Raw genomic sequence first — 21,838 nt, 5'->3', positions numbered from 1 at the left:
TTGTAGATCATCTTCGAAGTGTGAAATCCCCTTTGGGAGATCCTGGCCGCGGAGCGTTCGATCTTGGGTCGGTCCAAGTATCCGTTCTTTCTTCCGGTCCGACTCTGATCCGCTTACCCCTGCAAGCCGGAAGCAAATTTATTTGCGCCCGAACCCGAAACTGCCCTCGCCGGATCAGCCGAGTCGATTCTCGCGGCCTCTGTTCGTTAAATCGAAATCGGGGGACGCTTCTTCCTTCTCTCGCTCGATCCCGACCGTGTACACGGGAAAAAGGGAGGCGCGCGCGTTTCGGCGCTTTTCCTCGTGGAATTTCGTCGGGGGATCGACGTACCGGAAATTACGCGGTCGGTTTCACTTGCAAACTTGTCCGACGGGGGTGGACGCGACGCGCCGCGCCGCGATGCGACGCGAGGATGAGCATACCGGCACAGCAACTCTTGATAAACTGTCGCTCTTTGTCGCCGCTCGTGCGAGAGATTTTCACAGTTCGCGCTCTTTGAGCCGTGACTCGACCGATCGATCCGTTGCCCGCTCTACCAGCCCGAAAGAATCGACTTTTTTCCGTGGCTCCGGCGAAGAACAAACTTCCGACGAACTCGCCCCCGCGAATTGATTTTTTTGCTCGAAGCTTCGTCGACGACGATACGGCGCTCCGCGATATCTCGGAAATTAGGGAGCCGATCGACGTCGGAAAATTCCGGGATACGGTTGAAACGCGAGCGAAAGTGGACGCGGCGGTACGACGGCGGAAGTTCTCGCGATTCCGCGGGTAGAAAACGGCGAAGCCGGGGAAGAGAGGAGACGCCGCGTCGCGCGATCTAACGAGATTCTGATAACAGGAATTCGAGGAGACGCCGAGAACGAGACGGATACGCGCGCTTCGTGATAACGCGACGAAACACTTCCGCTTTCGAGGCACTGCTTAGATCGCGGGCCCGGAATCCGCCTGGCCACTCGCTCACGGCGAGTTACAATTTTTCGTTACCGTAACAACGTCCCCAATTACCGTCCCGTTCGAGATCCGGTCTCGAGATCTTCAACCCTCGATTCCACGAGCGCGAACGCGCCACCGTGTCGGGGACAGTTTCGAAACTATGCTACCGGTGGACGTAGAAATCGTTAACGATGTTCGAGGGACGCGAGCGCCGTTCGAAGTGCTCCGATGCAAAAAGTTGCAGCTGAAATCGAACGGTCGGGCGTGGAAACACTCGAATCAATTTAAGGGATTCGGTCGATTTCCGGCGAGACTGGCGAAAGCTGAATAGATGGAAATATCGCGATCTATTCGGAGGATGCAGCTGCAACCAAGTTTCCCGCTAATTGCCACGGAACACAGCGGAAAATAACCGTTTTAGACTGTCATTCAAAAAGCTCCGATTACGTTCAACATCGCGGACGCGTTTTCTTCCTCCCAGAAACTAACGTATCGATTTTTTAATAGAACGATAGTTTAGTTCGTAAAAATAAAGACTGTATTTTTTGCAAGATCCAGTCGGACGGCTTGCTTAACGAACTAACCAAAAACCGATTATTCGGAGGAACAATCTTTCGAAAGCGACCGAATATTCTGTTTAATCGGCAGAATGTCCTCTTCCAGAAATTGTCTGAACCGAGGGATCCATCGAAAATTTGGGAACGCGGTCTGTCCTTTCGGCGAATCAGTGGGTCGTCGAACGTGCAAACGGTTCGACCACGGCCATGATTACGCAGGCAGAATGCAGGCGGTCTCCGCAGCCGAGAGCCAGGGTTCGCGGATCATTGCGTAATTGCCATGGTGATTAGACGGGATAATTAATACATGCCGAAAGCCTCGGCCGGAACGCGCGTTGCCCGGTGAATGGGTCAGCCCGCCCCCGCCTTCGGTACCGGCGCGACGGGAGACTTCTATTGTTCGGATATTGCGGGGCTGGACGCGTAATTAAAGCGACCAGTCAACGATAGCAACGGACGACGCGCAACGGTTATATCAAACCGTTTCCGTGGATATTCGGCCGCGCCGGCCGAGCGGAGACGATTTCGAAACTGTTTCGACGGGACACGCCGTACCTCCGCAAATTCTCTCTCGCTCTCTCTCTCGCTCTCTCTCTCTCGCTCTCTCTCTCGCTTTCTCTCTCTCTCTCTCTATATATATATATATATATATATATATATATATATATATATATATATATATATATATATGTATCTATCTCTATCTCTCTGTCTCTCTATCTCCCTCTGATCCTCATTGAATCGCGACGGACACGTTCACGGATCTTTGACCTTCCAACGGGAATGCGAATCCTCTCGGCCGGATTATGCAAATTCGAATCCTCTTACAGTCTTGTCGGGCCGGGAATAACTTGGCAGTCTTATGAAATCGATTAATCGGCTTTCAAGGAGTCAAAGGACCGTTCCCTGTAAGGCTCGGCACGAGGAGGACGGCTCCGAAGGGATCTCGCGCGCGAAGTCGAACGGAAAGTATCCTTCCCGAAAAGCACGATCTGTGCTCGAGAAAGCGGCGATTTACAAATAAATTTTCCCAGGTATTATTTAACGGTATTGAAGTTTATATTTGAAAGAAAACAAAAAGAAACTGTTAACATAATTCGTAGGATCGAGAAGATGGTGAACGAAGGAAACATAAATTAAAGACATTTTTCCGGTACATCCCGAATGCTTCGGCGAACGATTTTCCAGTCGCCTCCGAGCTAGAGCTCCGCTGTAAATTCCGCAGAGTTTTTCAATACCGGAGCCGAGCGTTTTGCCAGGGAGCCGCGATGCAAATGGCGCAACGTTGATCGTGAGTCACGGCGAGAATTTCCTCTCGCGTGAAATACAGCGAGCATGTTGCGGCAGCCAGCGTTCGCAGCCAAGAAACGAGCCGTATCGATGCACTACTAAATGCAAAGTCGATACTTATTGAACTCGACGAGGGAGACAGGCGTCGAACAGAGGAAGAGAGCGAGCGAGAGAGAGAGAGAGAGAGAGAGAGAGAGAGAGTGGAAGAGAAGAGGAGAGGAAAACGCTATCGTATTTCCGGTCGAGTACCTGTTTCGTCGCATAAAACAGCGCCCGTCCTCGCACCTTCACTTTTCTCTCTAGCTTTCCTAGTTTCCTCTCGACTCTCTTATCGACTCCTTTTCACCGACCTCTTCCACTCGCCCGAGTGTTACGAAGCGTGTATTCAGCGCCGCGACCGAGGTTCGCGTCGAACCGACCGGAAAACGAACGCGCCGAAAGGAAAACTGGCTTCGAGACGCCCCCAAGACGGTGCCGCCAATGGGATTTTCCACCCGCAGTCTCGTCCGCGATCAACTAAAGGCGACGCTATTGTGCTGGTCAAGATGGCCGATTATTGTGCACAAACTTGATTAGAAACGCCTCGAACGACGATAAAAATAGGCCGAAGCGAATAAATCGGTGCGAGAAACGTGCGCTGCGTTAAACGAAGGCGCTCCTCTCGAGTAGCGAATTCGCGACGGTGTCGCCATTTTGTCGGTCCGAAAAATATTTTCCCACTTTTCAAGGTTCGCGTAACACAGTCCCGGTGTGCACTTTTTGGCGGACTCTTCTATTTTCTGTGCGAAAAAATTGGAAAGGTACCAGGTTCGGTGTCACATCCCCCGGAGGATGCATTCGTTTCGCGCGGTTCGGCTTCCGCCATTTTGTCGGGCCGACAAATATTTCCATGCAACGGGAAACAGGTGTAGAATCTAGACCGTGGCTAACGGACGAAGCAAGCGGAACGCGATGGATTTTCGAACGGACAGTGCAATCGCTGAAGCTGTTCCGCGAGCATCGGCGACATGCAGATTCTCGACTAGTTCCGATGACAGGTGTTCCAGAGTCGACGGCTTAACGACCGCAGGCCCGAAAGCCCGGAAGGCTGACCACTTCGGCACGTACCGCAAGTTTTTCGACCGCGCCGAGTCTCGTCATCCTTCTCGTCATCGTCATCCTCCTCGTCGCGCTCCGGCTCTTTCACTGCACTTTTCCCGGCTCTTTTTCCCGTCCTCTCTTCCCCTTTCTTCGGGGAGCCCCGTCGCTCTTTGCCGGCGCGGCGGCTCGAGAGGGTCGTTAAGAGAAGCCAGGACAAGAGAAGGTAAAAACCTACCGGCTATGTAGCTTTTCCTCCTTTGTTTCCGAACAAAACCACTTAACCCGCGACTCGCCGCTCTCTCTGGCATCCCGGGACCTTCTTCTCCGCTCGAATTCCGCGCGGACCTCCGCTCGGCCTCTAGGACCTGTCCTCTAAAATCTACCGTCTCGAATCTACCCTCTAGATTCTACGGGGTGTCTCAAAAATGTCTCGTAATCCGAAAGTAGGAGATTCCTGAGGTGATTTGAAGCAACTTTTTCCTTAGCGAAAATGCAATTCGCGGCTCCGTTTACGAGTTATTAACGAAAAACGGTGACCAATTAGAGGCGAGATCAGCTGGCGCGGGATGGCCGAGTCAGTGGGCGGAGCGCCGGGCTTCCTGCGCTCGTTGGCTGGGCCGCCTCGTGCCAGCCGAGCTCGCCTCTTATTGGTCAGTGTTTTTTCGTTAATAACTCGTAAACGAAGCCTCGGAGAAAATTTTCGCAAAGGAAAAAGTTGCTTCAAATGACCTCAGGAACCTCCCATTTCTGGATTGCGAGGCATTTTCGGGCATTCTGTAGATTCTAGATTCCTAGATCGTGTTTTCCGGCGAAAGATCCGCAGTTCGCGAGGGACCGCGCGGCCACTTTGCATGCCGGATGGCATGCGAAACGCCTAGCGATCTCTCTCGCTAATTTACAAACCTAAACAGTCTCCATCTGCGAATGTTCCGGCACGGTCGCTGATAAATCAAACGGCGGATCGGAAATTATTTGCAGCCCGTACCGAGCCAGACTTCTTCCTTCTCCACCGCCGAAAAAGTTTCGCGAAACAATTTCCCGGCGACGACTCACTCCAGCGAGCTTCGACCCGATAAAACAGATCGACGAGAAACTTTGCCAGTCGTCGTTCCAGCATCCGGCAAACATCGAAACACTCTTCCCCCCCGCCGGGGGAAAACTTCATCTTGTACGAGGAATAATCGTCCGTAGTCTCGGTCGAATCGCTCGGAATAATAGAGGCTCCGACACTCTCGTGCCTCGCAGAAATCCCGATCTTTGCCAATTCTTCCGGCAACGATCGATCGGTATTCCTCGAAATGAGTTTACTTGCTCGATAGTGCGAACATCCGAGCAACAGTCTCGCTCCTACGACCACATCTTCCCTCGCGATTCGACGTCAACGCGTCGCGGAAGGCGATGTTCCAGAATTTTTTTCGAGAACGACCCGACTCGTTTGGAAACTGCATCGAATGCACGATACCGAGGGATATCGAATCCGGCCGAGAAATTTCGTTCGGTTCTGCTCGTTATCGTTGCGCGTTCGCGAGGACATTTTCATCGAAACGAAAGGAGACCGGGCCGAGTTATTAGAGGCAGCTCGCGCAGCTATTTGCTCGATACCGTGAAGAATTCGAGGGTCGCTTCGTATCCAAGAATTCCCGGCTCGTGACAGGTATCCGTAGGTGGTCGCCTGCTGGCGGCGAACCGTTGTTCCCCGTTGTTCGGGGCACGCGTAACCGAGCCGAAACAATTTTATCCCGCGTGCCTGGTCTGGCTTAGACAGCCGCGAAACGAACATTTCACAGTCGCCGGAAAATCCTCGATATATCCGGCCGCCGTTTGCCGTTTGCCGTTGCGAGGCCACCGTATCGAGAGCACTGTTCGCCGAGGCAAATATTTAAAGAGCCGATCGTTATTGCGAGCACACGCGAGGCGTCGGAGAAACGCGCCGATAGGAATTACAAATATGACCGACGGACCGGCGTTGCACCTAGCCGGTGCACTGGCCTCGCGAAGGCCGGCTCGGTTCGATTTGCATTCCTTGCTTTTGTTTGCTTCTCGACCCTGTTATTTCTCGAGTAATACCGTTTTTTACCTTCCAATGTTCTCCGGCCGATCGTTTCGTTTGTTCCTTTTGTCGGAGATTCTTCGTCGTTGAAACGTCGCCGAAGCAGTTTTATCGAAACGCCGCGAAACACGCGGTCCAAATCGAAAGTATCGAGCGCAATTTCTAGGTCGCTTTCGTCGAAGATGGATAGAGTGTCCTGTGGGCACGGAAGCCTCTGCTCTCGCAGTGACGCTAAAGAGGAATTTCGGGTTCCGTCTCGGCAACGTAGAGCAGCGCGATTGAAACTTCACGATGGGCTGAAGGTAAATAAGAAAATCGCGGTGGTTCCGTGGCCGACTTCCGGTATTCCGGTCACGTATCCGCTCCGCGCGAAGCGGAGAATCCTCTCGCGGCTTGGGTCCGCGCGGCTCCGCGCAGCGCGCCGCGGCAGCGTAAACCGGTATCGAAACGGTCGTCGCGGGAAAAGGCTTTGGCAATCTAGTTTCCGTGAAGCCGCGAGCCCGAAACTTCGTTATGCTGTTAGACCGTAGTTTGCTCGATGAAACGGTTTAAACGGCTTTCCGTTTTCGGCCGCCATTTCAATAAAAACGTACACGCCGCAAACCGACTCGCCACGGCGGACACTTACGCTCGAACGGAAAGACGAACTCGGACGAGGCTCGCTGTTTATTTTCGACACATCCGCCCAGTCTGCCCGATAGTTGGAGCCCAACTGACCATCGAGCAAACAGAGAACTCAGGTGCTTCGAGATGGTAAAAGCTTGCGCCAATTTTCTCTGATCGAAAGCTGTCAAGCATTTAATTGGAAATTGAAAATTCGAAGCTCCGCTTCTTCTTCGATCATTTTAATCGTTTCTTCTTCTTCTTTATCTTTTTCTATTCGATCTACCATTTCTCCCATAAATGCACAAAACCCGCGGTCTAGCCATAAGATTTTGATTCTTCGTATTCATACTTTGAACACCGTGAAACAGAACCATGATCGAAACGCGTAACTAAAGTCCAGCTCCAGCGAGAAATACCAGTTTTTTCTATTATTACTTGTTCAAATGTTGGATTATTATTTTCGATCCTGGACCTAATTGTTGGACTATCGCGGGCCGGAGAAAACCGTGGAGGTTTCTTTGGAAGATGCTGCAGGGTGGTGGTTGGTGACTTATGGTCAGCCGGGTTCATGCACGGTGGAAAATGGTTGGGGCACGGTGCGCGGCGGCGGGTAAAAAAAAGAGGAGGAGCCCGGAGGAGCACGATGCTCGTTTTTCGGTGGCGTAATCTGTCGCCGTGAGGTCCAGAAATTCGCAGGCGCGGGCGCTACGCTTGATACCGTGCTCGTTTGTTGTCGGTGCCGCGCCGGATTAACGAGTTTATTTAATTCGAGCCGGCATGGCAGAGATATTAATTTTGCCGGCGCGAATGCAAATTGCTTCATTTCGAGGCGGAGTTGTTTTCGGCGCGGCGTGGCGCGGCGCGTGTGCGTCACCGTGTAAAATGTGTTTGAACGAAACGAGGATCCGCTTCGCCCTGCTCCACTCCGCTCCGCTCCGCTCTGCTCTGCTTGCACCCTCTCGCACGCCTGTGCGTTTCGACCGTGCTCGTACATTAAACTTTTCCGATTACGTTGCCAGCCAAAAGCTTCCGTACACACAGACTGCCCCGGAGCAAAGCCGCTCCAAATTCGTGCTGTTTTCGCGCGAAATTTTCTCCTCTCTCTCTCTCTCTTTTTTTCTCTCCCTTTCCCTTCCTCCCTATATCTCTTTGACTCTCTCTCTCTTCCTCGCGGTCTCTCCGTTTCGTTACCGAAGCTTTTTTACTCGGACCTTCTTAAATAATCACCCACCGCACTGATTTCGTGCTTCGATGTTTCCATCATTTCCACTTCATAGGAAATGATTCTGCAGGAATTGTTCAATGCTTTGCTAATTGGGAACAAAACCATACACCGAACACGATACATTCGCGCCTTCTCCGTCTATCCAGCGTAACGTTTATCTTCGTCGACGCATCTTGTCTCCGTACGAATCATTAGGGATTAACATATTCGTCGCAATGGAAGAACAGCGGATTTCGGAGGATTCAGTAGCTATTGGGATTATGGCTTGGATTATTTCTCAAATGAATACGATATTAATCCCTTTTCTTAAAAGTTTTATTTTTACTTTTATTTGAGAGAAGGTATATGTACGAACTGACTGAGCGACCAAATTCGACTGAGGAGCGGCGACTGAAAATCGCCTGCTTATATACCCTTTTCGGTGTGGTTTTCTCCACCAATCAGACCACGATGTACAGTTTACATCACCGTCGGTGCGCGCTGACGGAACCAGTGGAAACGTAATCTGATATTTTCGAATCTCAGTCCTAAGTAAACTATAGATTAATTTTTGTTCCCGAGGTTAAAGTTTCTTTTTCAACAGTAGCCGAAGCAGATCCGTCAATGAATTGCAGCAAAATGAGAAGCCGAGTGCAATAATTAATTGTCCCTGGAAGGCCCGGAGCTAGTAAACGGTAATCGCCAAAGACAATTGACACATCGTGCCTCGCGACTCATTTTTATAAAAACTCGACAGAAAAAGCGAGCGGTAGCATGCCGATCTACATAAATATGAATAAATAGCGATGCTGGAATAAAAGCGATGATTGCCGCGATCCGACGGCAAACGAAGATGACATGCGCATTACCTTGTAGCTGCGCGTTTTTTCTCACCCGACTCCCACCCAAACAGATGATTTTGCCTTGTTTTCCGGGAAATCGCGTCGCGTCACCCATCGCACCCTCGATCGACTCCGTTAGCATGACGCAGCAATAAATTACGCAGTATAGTAGGACTAGCACAGCGAAATTCGGAGCAACCCGAAATTTGGCATTTCCGGAAAAAACTATGTATGCAGTCGCGGCTGCAATGCTGCAGTCAGGGGTCAGTGTCGGTAGTGCAACGTTGACACGCGACAATGTTAGCGATTCTACGAACGACGTAATTACACGGTAGCAAGTTATTCGCAGTAGCAGGCATTGTTCGATAAATACAACGATTACCGTTGGCTCCTACGTCAGAGGCGTGACGAAGCGAGCAAAAAATCGTTTAGGGGAACGTTCGAATGATTACGCACTATATACTTCCCCACCCCAAATTTCATTGCGATTGCGTTACCCGCGGAATCCTCGTCAGTCTACGTACGTCCTTCCAACGAGACGAGTCGGAGCAGATAAACAACGGGCCACGTCGAGCTACCTTTGTTAACTCTCGGACAGGTAGGCGCTTTTGTTCAATTTTCCCGTCATTTTTACTATAATTAGACGTGCTCGGATTCAATCAATTGCATCGATCGTGCTCTATGCAAGAGTCTGCAGAATTTCGACGGCTTTGAGCGATCTGTGAACGGTGTGAACGGTTCGTGTAATTTTCTGCGACGCGGAATTCGCATTTATTTAGACGAGGATAGTGACGCTTTAGGATCGATTCGCATCCGCGTGCAAGGCTCCGCAGGGTTCACCACGTGCATTTGTTTACCGATGCGCCTCGTCGCAGTATGTAGAGCTTGAAACGGTTTCGTAACGGACCCAGAAACAGGCTGTTCGTATCGTCCATGCAGTTACGCTCCACTTCCGACCGATAGGATGTCGTTCCGATGGAAAAGTGCAGGTTGATCGGATAGACGAGTGCGCGTGTAAGAACGTTCCGAACGGTTTCGGCGATTCTCCGGCCACGCGCCGATCTAACCGAGCCTTTGAAACATTGATGAAACCTTTGTGACCTGGTTCGCTCGGATATTGCGCGATATTCCTCTCTCTCTCTCTCTCGCGTGCGCGCGCGCGTGAAAATTCGAGCGATCGGAGCGCGCTTTGCACGGCGAATCACGGGAGATCCGCAACAAATTAAAAAGAAGGTCCGCTTGTAATGCGAGAGTCGGCAGCCCCGGGCGCAACGCGTTCGCGTCGAGCGGAAACACGCGAAAAATGGATTTGCGATCGCGAATTCTACATAGGAAACAAGACGTAACTTGAGATTTCGCGGAGTGGAGAAACCTTTTTAACTTCGTATTATTCGCGTCTTCGATAACTCGACACTCCCGTTTATCTATTTTTCGTTACGACAGAAAATTCTGAAGGAGAGTATATACATTGTGTCCGCAGTCCCGTCGAAAAATTGATCAATCTCGACCGACAGCTTTCGGCTACGTGATCCGATTTTAAGGGGGCTTTCTTTGAATCAATTTTACGGTACTTTCCCGAGGGAGTTTTCCAACTTTTGGTATTAAACCCGGCGGACCGGGCTTTGTGGCAGGTTCGTTTCAATTTCGAAGAAAATTTGAACCGATTTGGAGCATCGATAAATCAAACGGCTCGCGGCGGTGCTCCGTTTTAAAGGGTTTATTTCGAAGCAATTTGAAAATGGACTCCCGCAGGAATTTTACAACTGCTCGAATCGAAGCTGAAAGATCGAATTTCCAAATAGATCCACTTTCATTCGCAACGGTATTCGAAAAGCCGACGCATCTGCCAGCGTAGCTATCGACTACGCTTCGAATCACGGCCGCCACACTGTTTGCAAATGGATCGTTCGCGATTCTGTACGCGTCCGGTTCTTTCCTGAGCGGAAAAATCGCGGCACCGGCGTCGTCCGCGTTCGTTCTCCTCGGCGAATTTCCCTTATCGCGCGGCGCGGGTGACCGACTTTCCGTCTTCTTTCCCCGAATACCAGCCAGCGAACGGGAAACGTAACGATCTCGTTCGACCGACCGCCCATCCAGCTGTAAATTCAAACCGGTCCTCCAACTTATTGTTTCGAACTGCTCGGACTCGCAAATTCGCGCCGCGGCGTCGATAAATCGGAGACCGCGGTTCGCACGAACCGTTTCGCCGTCTGGAAAAATGTTTACCCTTCCTTCGGCTACCTCGAGAAGAAAACCAGCACGCGTCTCGTCTCGAATTTATCCTCTCTTTACCCATCGTTTTCTCGCCGACAACTATCGTTTCTGCTTCGGAAAATGCTTCGCTTTTCTTCCGAATTTCTCGCTGATCCGTTTCACGATACCGCGAATTTCTAGCGATCGCAACCAGGGCCTGTTAAACGTCGAGCTTTAATCGCAGTGCAATTCGTTCGCGTGCACCGAGTCGCCTCCTTGAACAGGCTAGAAGAGGCGGCTCGATTAAACCTTTGACATGCTAATATTTCTATCTCTGTGACATTCCGTGAACTGATCCGGCGTTCCGCATTCTTTTCTCTGGAGATTGTTCTAAGTACAAAGACATTTTCGTAGGAAGTGATTGCGAATAAATTGCGTCATTCGAGCACTAATTATATAATAATAAAAATGACTAGATGTCTATGCCGATTGTCGATTACCGAACAATATCGCGAACAGCTTTAACAATCGTCGGCGATTACTGTTGAGGGTCTCTGCTATATAATCGTCCTCTCTTCTTCTTCTTTCTTTTTTTTACAGAAAATGCATAAGCAGAGCCACAAAGCATTTCACGCAATAGGTGGACGAAAGTTTGTCACGCCGTAATTGTTGGAACTTTTTCGAGATCGAATAAGTTCCTCGCGAGGAAGTTGGCGCACCGTTGACGCATACACGCGCGTATCGAGCGAGGAAAGCATATTTTCCCGCGTTCCCCCTGGGGAGGAAAAGAGCGCAGCTATACTCGGCGCGCGGTAATGGTTGCACAGTGTTCGGAGGTCTCCTGTCGTGCCACGGGGACCCCGAGAGCTAACTTTCCAAATTATTACTAGCCATTTGTTACACGCTTTGCTCGACCGCGGCAGCTGTTTTCCCGTTTTCCCGCGAATCAGTCTGCGGTTTCCGAGGGTATTAATCGGATCCGGCGTTACGGTAAACGGTTCATTGTACGGGGACACGGTTCCCTCGTTTTCTCTTTTTCTCTTCGTCGTTCCCTCTCGCAAAACACACACGCGCGTGTTTTTTACCACGCTCGAATCGCGAACAAATCACCCCTCGAGACAAACTGCGACATCGAAGCGAACTCCAGGGAAACCGGGGACCTCTCGCCGGCGAGGACAAAGCTTTTACAAAATTTGCGTATCGAAATTAATCCGAAATGAATTCGATGTTAATCCCAAATCTCTTCGTTATGAACATGGCCAGAGGAAACTGGGTGCAGCGAAATATGTACGATCTAGAAAATCGATCTAACAAACGGTTTCGTTTGCAGGCATGCGACTGTTTGGGCATCAGCAAGGAGTGCGACTACTTCGGGCTGAAGTACCAGAACGCGAAGGGCGAGGAGTTATGGCTGAACCTGAGGAATCCCATAGAGAGGCAGACGGGGGGCGGCGTGGCACCCCTGAGGTTCGCGTTAAGGGTGAAGTTTTGGGTGCCGCCTCACCTGTTGCTGCAGGAAGCCACCAGGTAAGAAGAGTCGCTGTGCAAAAGATTATCCTTGCAACGAAACTCCCTCTTATCGTTCGATCTGACCTTGCCAAAAAATGCCCCACTAAAATCGACAAAAATCGTCATTGAGAAATCGTTGGCGTTCGTCTCGTCGAGTTAGCGAAATTTGTAGTTCCCTCTTGTACGGAGGATAATAATATAATTATTATAAATTATAATTCGGATCGAGGTCCGAAATCCGCAGTTGCACAGCCGATCGAGGCTCGTCCCGAGATTTTCGCCGTGGTTTGCGTTCCCCCGGAAAATCGGGGGCCCTCGAGAGTTTCTTACTCGCGAGAGAGTCGCGCCGGTGACGAGAAACATTTCGATTCGAAGGAACGAGGCAGGATAGGCGAAGCTCCGGAGCTCTCTGGTCGAATTGAAAATCGTTCCCGCGGAAAGAATCCTCCCAACCTCGAGAGCGTAGCGCTGGGAATCGGCTAGATTCGTCGAGCACGCGATTGATCGATCGTTCGCTTCGCCAGAGAAAAAGAGAGAGAGAGATAGAGTGAGAGAGTGATAGAGAGAGGGGGCGGGGGAGAGGAGGAGGTTTCCACTTCGAATCGTCGAACGAGCACGTACAAAATTGCATGCCACGATCGAAGTACGGTCGCGCTGATTGCGCCGCATAATATGATCGCTGAATGCACGGGGTGTCCCGTAATAAGCTCCGTGTATTTCAGAAATTCCGGAAAGAACCATGAACACAAGCTTTCTCGCGAAAATGCCTGAAACGCTCTCGCGGAAGCTGCGGCGAAATTTTCCGATTGCGATCTCGTCTCGCTCGGCATCTCGCGCAGCTTTTCCTGAACACCTTGTAGAATTTTCGGGCAATGCGGAGGAATTCCTGTTTAGCGAAACTAGATTGGAGACACGTGGTTGCTTAAGACGAGTTTAGGCGGAGCGTTTCGGAACTTTTTTCTGCGCCGGTTTAAGACAATTGAAAGTTCGACGATCTCTTGTGATCGGCGTTCGAACATCGCCGGGCTAATTTTCTAGAGTAATTTAGTCGAAGTCCGAAAACACGTGCCCATTCGCGATCGAATCGATGTTCGTCTCATCGTTTTTCGGGAACCTTTTTCGGAGGAAAATTTGAGTTCCGTCGAGTCGCGCGGATCGATCGATCTTCCCGGACGAGCTCGAACAGATCGAAATTGTAATTCGAGTTTAATCGCGGTCGCTCGGATTGGCCTTGGCGAGGGTAAACGCTGCGACGAGTAATGCTGCCGACACACGAATTAATTCGTCGCCGAACGGGCTACGGTAATTGCGCCCAGCTGACGCGCGCGACACAACGCCTCGCGCGTCCAGCAACACGTGTTCCCAGATTTACGCTGGATCCCGGTCCTGGGTCTCCGTGCCGCCGTCGTGTCGCTGTCGGTTCGCGAAAAATCCCGGAAATCCTCCGACGAAATTCGATCGGCTCGATCCTCCTGATAATCGTTCTCGAGAAGTCGATACCTCCAAGATCTATTCGAACCGTTTCAGTCGCGTCGACGCGAGCCTCGCGAAACCATTTTGCCCGGGCAAGGGATTTGGGAAAATGGCTGGCCATGGAGTTCGACAAACGCATTGTTGCCGGTTACATCGGAGGGTGAAAGCTGGATCACGGCGCATTCGTTTAGGTTTGTAGGAAAAATTCGAAATCCTGTCGAAAATTGAAACGACTGGATTTTAAGGGGTTACTTCGAAGCGTTTTTTTAGAACGCTTTTCCACGGTTATTCGTGAATCTTCCGGTACTCGAATTGAAGCTGGAAGAACGCGCTTTACGATAGGTATATTTTGTGGTTCCGTAAAAATATTCGAGATCGTTTTGAAATATAATACTAACAAATGCCGAACGTTGGGGATGCAACCAAGGGTTGCTTCAAACTGCTTTTGCAATCTGTTCTCGTAGCTTCCGTGGGCTCGAATTAAAGCCCAAGAATTGCGAGAATTAAACGACACATGGACCAGGGATTAAAATGGTAATACGCGACGTTAGGAAGGGAGCCGTTTGAATCACGGTTGCATTCGTTGAGAACAGTGTATGCGCCGGTTCTCTATTCGCGGCTCCGTAAATTGAAAACTGCGATAAGCCGATTGATTAAACGGTTGATTGTTCTCGGGAATACGGTGGCCCGTCGTTATCGGAAACCGATGAATATTCGATTGTTTCGATCGTTATCGGTCCTCCCCTACCTCATTTTCGAATTAATTCCAACGTTCGCTGAATCTTTCAGGAACTCGGCGCGCAAATATTTCTTGATCGCGAACAACTCTCAAATCCTCCGAAAAACGAAGACACTTCGAAACAGCAGCTATTAAACGATATCATCGAATCGACCCAAAAAACGATAGCGCAGCGAGCAACATCCGAACCGAGGTTAAACATCGAAACCCACAAATTGCAAAAAAGAATACAAAAGGTTTCGCAGAATTTCACGTTCGCGATTGCTCGTTAGGGTTCCGCGCGTGGCGTAGAAACGGGACATAAAACGATCCTGCGGACTAATTTTACGGGGTCCAGGGACGACGGAGGATCGGGTTATTTCTCCAGGGATCGATCGAGTCGTCGCCGCGGCATCGGGGGCCTGGCAGAAGCGATAATTTCCGGAAGTTTCACGAGCCGTCGCATCGCGGCACGAATTAGCGCGCGCCGACTGCATTAACGTCGTTTGAATATTTCTCCGTTAATATCTACCCGGGCCGCTTAAACGTCCGTGTCACCGACCAGAGGGACGAATTAACTTACGATCGTGGCATGAATATTTTAACCAGCTTCCTCGCGGACAACCAGCGAATCCGCCGTCGAGATTAAAGAAAACGAGCGTCGCGACGAAGACGGGCGCACGCCCGCAGAGAGGAAGAGGGAACGTGCGAGAGATAGAGAGAGAGAGACAGAGAGAGCCGAAGAGCGAGAGAGAGGGGGGGGGGGGAGTCGAAGAGCGAGAGAAGAAAAAGGTTGATATTTTTAATAAGAGCTCTCCCCGGAGCTGTTATTCGCAGCGTGCAGCCCCGGCATTCGATCCGCGAGGCTCTGGAATTTCATTAAACCTGAAATTGATTTCGTTGCGCGCTTCCTATTTGATAATTGGAAATATGCGAGCGTCGCGATGCCGCGTCGAGCCGCTCCGCGACGGCGAGCAACAACCCCGCGCGGAAACGAGCGATTCGTCGTGTCGCACTCGACGCCATTAATTAATGCATCTCGAGACTCGGAGTGTTCGTCCGTAAACTGGAAACTCGCTTCCCATTACCTTTCGTTTGCTCGTCGCAGTCGGCGCGACGCAACGCAACGCGACGGATTTTATACGAGAAACGCGCGAACGTCGGAAGAAGAATCTAAGCGCACCGTCGTTCCACCGTCGAGACATTCGCGCGGTAATCCGGCAATTTACTCGCAGATCCGGATGCTAACAACTTTACGGTTCGATCGGACTCGACGCCTCTTGGCCGGACAAAAAGAATTTGATTCTCGGCGGCTCTCCGAACTTGTTTCCGTAAAATTGCACCTGTTGCGAATTTTCCATCGATAGCGTCGAACGACGCGTCGCCCGCAATCCGATCACTGGTAGAATAATTATTAGAGCTTCCTCGATTGCAATCGATTCTTGCAAGAAACAGTGCGTTGGATAATTGTTGTGTGCCAACATTTGCTCGAAAGTTTAAATATCGACGACGAGAGAAAACAATGTTTCTGTGTCTCTGTAGCACGAGGCAGGTCGCAGAGGAAAGCCAGCAACGTTACATCTTGTCCGGTTCTTTTCCGCGAACCGTGAAAGGGTTAACGGTTAACGATCGCAGTCGGCCAGAGACTGGAATCGCAGTCGAAGCTCTTTTGTCGAAGACGCGCTGGCACGGCGAAGCGGTCGAACGCCGGAACCGAGGAACAAAGGGCCGTGTGCAGTCGGTGAAACCAGGGTTTCAGGGTTTCGGATCTCTGTGGCGAACGTTGCGTCGGCTCCCGGGAGCATAAATCAGAGATTATTACAATGGTTTTGCCGCGAGATACGGCCGCGTGTCTGTTCGCTTCGCGTTATATTCGATGCAACCGATGCGGGCACAATGCCTTTGTATCTGTAAATCTCTTAATCCCTTTATGGAACGAGCACGCGGGCTGCCTTTTGTCTCCTCCTTTTAACGCTGCAAGCGCGATACGGTGTCGCGGATGCGCTGATACCTCCAGCCACCCGACCAAATTGTTGCGGCAAAGTCGCCGGGATTTTCATCATCGATCCTTTGACAACGTCTAGCTCGGAGAACGGCGCGGGAAAAGTCTCGACGGGGCGAGGATTAATCTCCGGCGTGGTTAGGGAAAACGGTGGGAACGGGTTCAGAAATCACCTGTGGAAACATTCTAAGACCTAGGAAAACAGGATTGGCCGTCCGGGAGGGCTGGGAGGGGTGGACGAATGGCTGAGACTTTAGGACGTGGAGAAACAGGATTACATCTCGAACGAGGACTTGGACGGATTATTTGTCGAGGTTCCGGCAATTTTAGCACCTGTTTAGAACTTTTACAATCTTTTCGAGTGCTCCGCAATATTTTTTGTTTTATCCAGCACTTTTCTAATGCATCCAGTGCGGTGTTAGAAACTCTGAAATTGTTCTTAGAATTTTTGTAACCTTCTCAGAAGGTGCACGATCTTTGTATGCTGTTTAGAATTTTCTCAAGACCGCCAACACTTATACTTCTGAACCTTGCTGAAAGCTCGAAAATTATCCTGAACCTGCCAGCGCTGTTCCGGATCGTCTAGGACCTAGTCGGAGGGCCTCGAAAGACACGAGCCTCGTCGAGAAATCGCTGACCAGGATAATCGGGCACCCCGCAATTACGGAGCCGCGACGAAAACGCATGCAGCGATTCGAATAGTAATCGCGCGAGGAGCTTCGTCTAAGTCCCGAAACTTTGCGGGTTAAATCTCGCGGACCGTTTCGCGCTTATCCTTGAGAGAACGCGGCTTGCGGATCCAAAGGAATCGGGAATGCGACCCGGCCCGATCCGGCCAGAAGGGATGCATAAACTCGCGATTTCTGGGGTAGCGTCTCGGTTCGAACCCCGAAGAGATCCTCGTTGGAAACTCGGTCGGATGACTTAGGACTTAGGCAAAGCGCGGGCTGTCTCTGCAGTTTATCCTGCCTCGCGTCGGCCTTCCAACGTTCTCCAACGTTCTCCAACGGTTCTGCCAAGCCGCGCGGATTTTTGCTGGAAAGTCTCCGACGGTTTCGGCGGTTTTCGAAGACCGTGTTTACCCCTGTCGCATTTTTACGGCGCGCTTACCGGGGGATTATCTCGGCCGGGAATTTACGGTTTCCGAAGCCGTAGGACGCAGCGAGCTACGCGCTTGAACTTCGCCCGATAGCAACCGCAGTTTCGGATTAAGAACGATCGCAAAGCCGTTTAAGTTTCCTCTATGTACCCGTCCAGCGACTCCCGCGGGGGTGGTTCCGAAACCATGCAACTATCGCCGGGACTCTTCGACCGTTCTAAACGACCAGCCGGTTTTTGCCCGCCGCTTGATCCGCGTCGAAATATTGCCATCGTTGGGTTATTATGCCACCGGAGGGAATACCAACTGTTCGGAATAGATAGCTTATTTTTCTATTATCTATAGATATATGTACACACGCGTGCATGGTCTCTCTGATGCATGGTCATGGTCTCGTGACGAGGATTTTTTACGTAATTCGGCGAGCACGAACGTTACTCGCGTCTTCCGAGTCGAAACAGAAAATAAACGAAGACATAGGAGAAACAAAAATGATCCTATTCTGCCGGGAAAATTGATTAAGTCGCGAAAGAAATCGCAGCGCGAGCAGTTTGGGGGATGGAAAATATAGCAAACTTCTGATTCTTGCGACGAACTTGCAGACAATTTTTTATTTCGCAGAAAGATCCGCGATTACCAATGAAATTGCGGGAAAAATGGATCGAAAAGAAATTTCACCGTTGAAAAACGACGACGCGAACCGCTGCTTGATTGCGCTCGAAACGCAGCCGCCGTTATTAACCAGCCCGCCCACGCGATACAACCACCGGCAATAAATTCTTTTTCCCCCGTACCGTCCCGTAAATCATTTCTTAAAGGGGGGCGAACACCGTCCAGCCGAGATTACCGGGCTGCTTCAATGATTCAATATCTCTTGCAGCGGGAAAATTCTGGGGGATCATCCGCTCGCTCCAGGGAAATCGACGGTTTATCGCGACGGTACGGAGGTAACGGCAATGCGTACACATGCGACGCGGCACGGACGACAGCAGCTTCATACCGAATGCATGGGCTAAGCTGTGACTTGCGTAAAATACCACGAGTCGCGAGTTACGTTTATTTGAGCGGCGTGTTTGTTGTTTCGCCTCTCTGCTATTTAACCCGTTTGCTTCGTTAGCGCGTACGTACGAAATCCAAAGGTCTCCGTAATGTGGAACTTTTGTTATCGGATCCGCGCAATCTGGCTCCCGGTGAGTCCTCGCAGTCCGACGTGTGCGAATAAGAACGTTATTCGTCGGGCAGCACCCTCCAGGACATCTTTCTCCGATGAAAGTTCTCGCCGGCCGGGAAGTTCGATACGCCGCGATCCGCGCGCTGGACAACGCGACAAATGGAGGAGTCTCGGAGTCGGAGCAACCGACATTTGTCATCGCGCCGGACGATATTGGTTCCGCTCGAACTTGCAGAGCAGAATGGCCGAGAGACACTCTCCTCTCTATCTCCGATTCTCTCTGCGTTTGAGTTATTGTTAAAAAGTGCCAGCCAGAGTGGAACGAGACTGGCTGACGGAAGTCGACGAGTCCCTCGCGCGCGCCTTCTTCTTCAGGATTCCTCCTGCAAACGAAATACACGAGAAGATTGCCGAGCCAGGAGCCCGGCTACCGTTCTATTTATCTTCGTGCTGCGACAAGGCAGCGTTAGATGGTTGCGCAAACACCGCGACTTCCTCTCTCGCCGTGTTTCCCTTTGCGTACCCGCGGTCCCACGGCTCGAAACTTTGTTCTTAATGTTTCGCTTAATAAGCCATTCTGACCCGCGACCAATTATCGGACAAGGGGAATAGGAACGGGTCGGGCTCGTTCTTCAATTTGATCGCGAGCCTGCTTTCACGGCGATTTTCAAGTTGCTACAGATATTTTCTCCGAGCAACAGTCTCGTCGGTGAGTCGATTTTGCAAATTTTTCTTCGGCCCAACAAATTCCGCGCGACAATTTGCACGGTTCCACGACCTGCGCCAAGATAAACTGCGAAATCGGTGGTCCGTAGGTTAATGCTGCAACGGCGTCGTTTATATTTGATGCAGTCGAAATGGATGATGCATGAAACAGCGTCGAATTTATCATCGTAAATTCCAATGCAAGGGTATCAATAATTGCGAGGGCGGATTTCGCGCATTCGCGCTCGCATTAGCTTCTATAATTTCAGCTACTGCCAATCCTAATAACAGTCAATTTTCAAATCGGATCTACGTCGGAGGTTCCAGCCGCGACTGCCATCGAATTCGGAAAGAGAATCGCTCGCGATAAATCGTCGCGAAGTTGGTCGCGGTATCTTTAGAATTTTTCTAGGAGCTCTAGACTATTTTCTAGAACCACCGCGCATTGTTCGAGCACCTCTGGGACGTTTCCCGGACCCGTAGAATTTCTCTAGAATAATATCTAGAGCCGTAATTATCGAGAGACCTTGTTACCCGATTTATCTATGACGGCTTGTTCCCGTTTATACTTTAACGCCGACGGTAATTGCGCGTTGTCGTTTGTCACGGCGTTATATCCCCGGGGGCTTGCGACAAAAATTTCGCTCCGCGGTGAAAAGCGTGGGCGGTCCGACGAGTCGCGGGCATCGTTCCCGCGTAATTAATTCACCGGAGGATGACGAGGTCGTTTCATTCGACCGTGGTAATTTCAAAGCGCGCTAATTTCCACCTCGACTGGACGGTGTGTTTGGAACAGCTATGAATTCGCCGTCGGCTGAATCGGTTTCTTGACCAAATTGCTACGGAACATCGCGTAACCTGCAACAAAACGTTGTGCTTTTAATTGCCTTCAACGAGAACCGTTTACTCGCTCGTTGCTCGTCGCTCGTCGCTTGTCCTCGCTCTCTGAAAGTTCCTGCTCCCGTTTCTTGCCATTTCGTACGCAGATCTCCTCTGAACATGTTCAAAGGATTTCTGAACCTAATTATCGGCTTGTTAACTTATTTTTAATCGACTACGTACGCATTTTCGCTGAACTTCGGAACCCGATAAGCGTTGGTTAGGCTACGACGATCAAGATCCAAGCTCTTGTCGAAGACTGCTTTCGACGCCAAGTTCGAGGATCGAGGCGAGCATCTTCGATCGCTACGGTGTCATACAGACCCTCTCGATCCTCGATTCTCGATTTCCGAAGGAACCGGTTGGATTCGCGGCTGGACAACTCCGATGGCCCTGGCTTAACCTCGGCCAACTTTGCCAGGGACAAGTTCGACGACAATGCAGTTCCCGATACGTCGAAGGATTTTCCGGACTTCTCTCTCCCTCCCACTCTCTCTTTGCGGTCTCGCACGTTCGCCTTCCTCTCTGTTCGGTCGCGATTACCCGATGACGATCGTCTAGGACTTACACAGTTCGATTTTCCTGACGAGGCTGTGCTCTCTCTCTCTCTCTCTCTCGCTCTCTCTTCTCTATCTCTCCTCTATCTCCGAGAGTCGAGGACTCCATCGTTGCTCAGGAAGTTGCGCGCCGGAGGCGTGGCAACTAATGTTAGTATTTCAATTTAATCTGGACGCGACTGTAACATCAAACCGTAGAACTCGATTTACTCGCCGGAATTCGGTTCGGAAACTCCGATTGTATCTCTGTTAAGGTCGGGACCGATGGTTAGCTGCAACCTGACGTTGACAGTCCTTGTTCTTTGAGCCGCGGGCCGTCTTCGGGATCAGGGAACGATTTTTGGCTACGATTTTTGACGCGAGGAATAAGATGTAAAGTCCGATGAACTTGGTTGCACTGGACCAAAGGAGAAGTCTAGCGAGATTTATAAAACAGTTTTATGCAGCTTATGCGACAGCCTCGAAGCTTCGAAATAATTTTAGGTTCTACATAGTTGGGATTAATCTTTTAAAAAAGTGACGGTGCTCCTAAAACGAGAGGCCGTCTAATCTACACAGGTTTCGCCGATGATTTTCCCGTATCGATCAACAGGTCCGGCTTTTCCAGTTTACGATCGTCTTCGTTTTTTCCGCTTAGCGTCGTTCGTGGCAACACGAAATTTCCAACGACCGGCTCCGAATTTTCGCGGAAGTTCGCCGCTGGTCGGACGTTCGCCGATGGTTAATTGGACCGCGTTCTTCGGGAGCGTGAGCACTCGCCTCCGAAAATTCGCTCGCGATCGGTCGCGCGTTTTCGCTCGTTGCTAAAGTTTCGGAAAAGTTGGTTTTTCCTGGCCGATGCAACGGGGGGAAAAAGGGCAGACTGCTCGTAATCCTCCGGCGAAACGAGGTTCGAGGCGAGTGGCTCGTAATACCAGTGGATTACAAAGCGCGCGCGGGGTGCTCTCGCTCTCGCTATCGCTGCGAAAG

The 21,838-nt window shown here is 50.8% G+C and overlaps 1 protein-coding gene across 1 annotated transcript in view; it reads left to right on the top strand.

Annotated features, from left to right (window-relative positions):
* The window catches only part of dnr1 (E3 ubiquitin-protein ligase defense repressor 1), a 65,693-nt gene that overhangs the window by 38,591 nt on the left and 5,264 nt on the right, over positions 1-21,838 (top strand). Inside the window, exon 2 of the mRNA XM_033481130.2 lies at positions 12,087-12,283. Coding sequence (XP_033337021.1) covers positions 12,087-12,283 — 197 coding nt within the window. The remainder of the gene's footprint in view (positions 1-12,086; positions 12,284-21,838) is intronic.

The sequence above is a fragment of the Megalopta genalis genome, chromosome 2 (assembly GCF_051020955.1).
Source record: "Megalopta genalis isolate 19385.01 chromosome 2, iyMegGena1_principal, whole genome shotgun sequence".
In the NCBI taxonomy this organism is placed as follows: domain Eukaryota; kingdom Metazoa; phylum Arthropoda; class Insecta; order Hymenoptera; family Halictidae; genus Megalopta; species Megalopta genalis.
The sequence above is the reverse complement of the archived record's forward strand: the minus strand, read 5'-3'. Positions and strand labels throughout refer to the sequence as shown.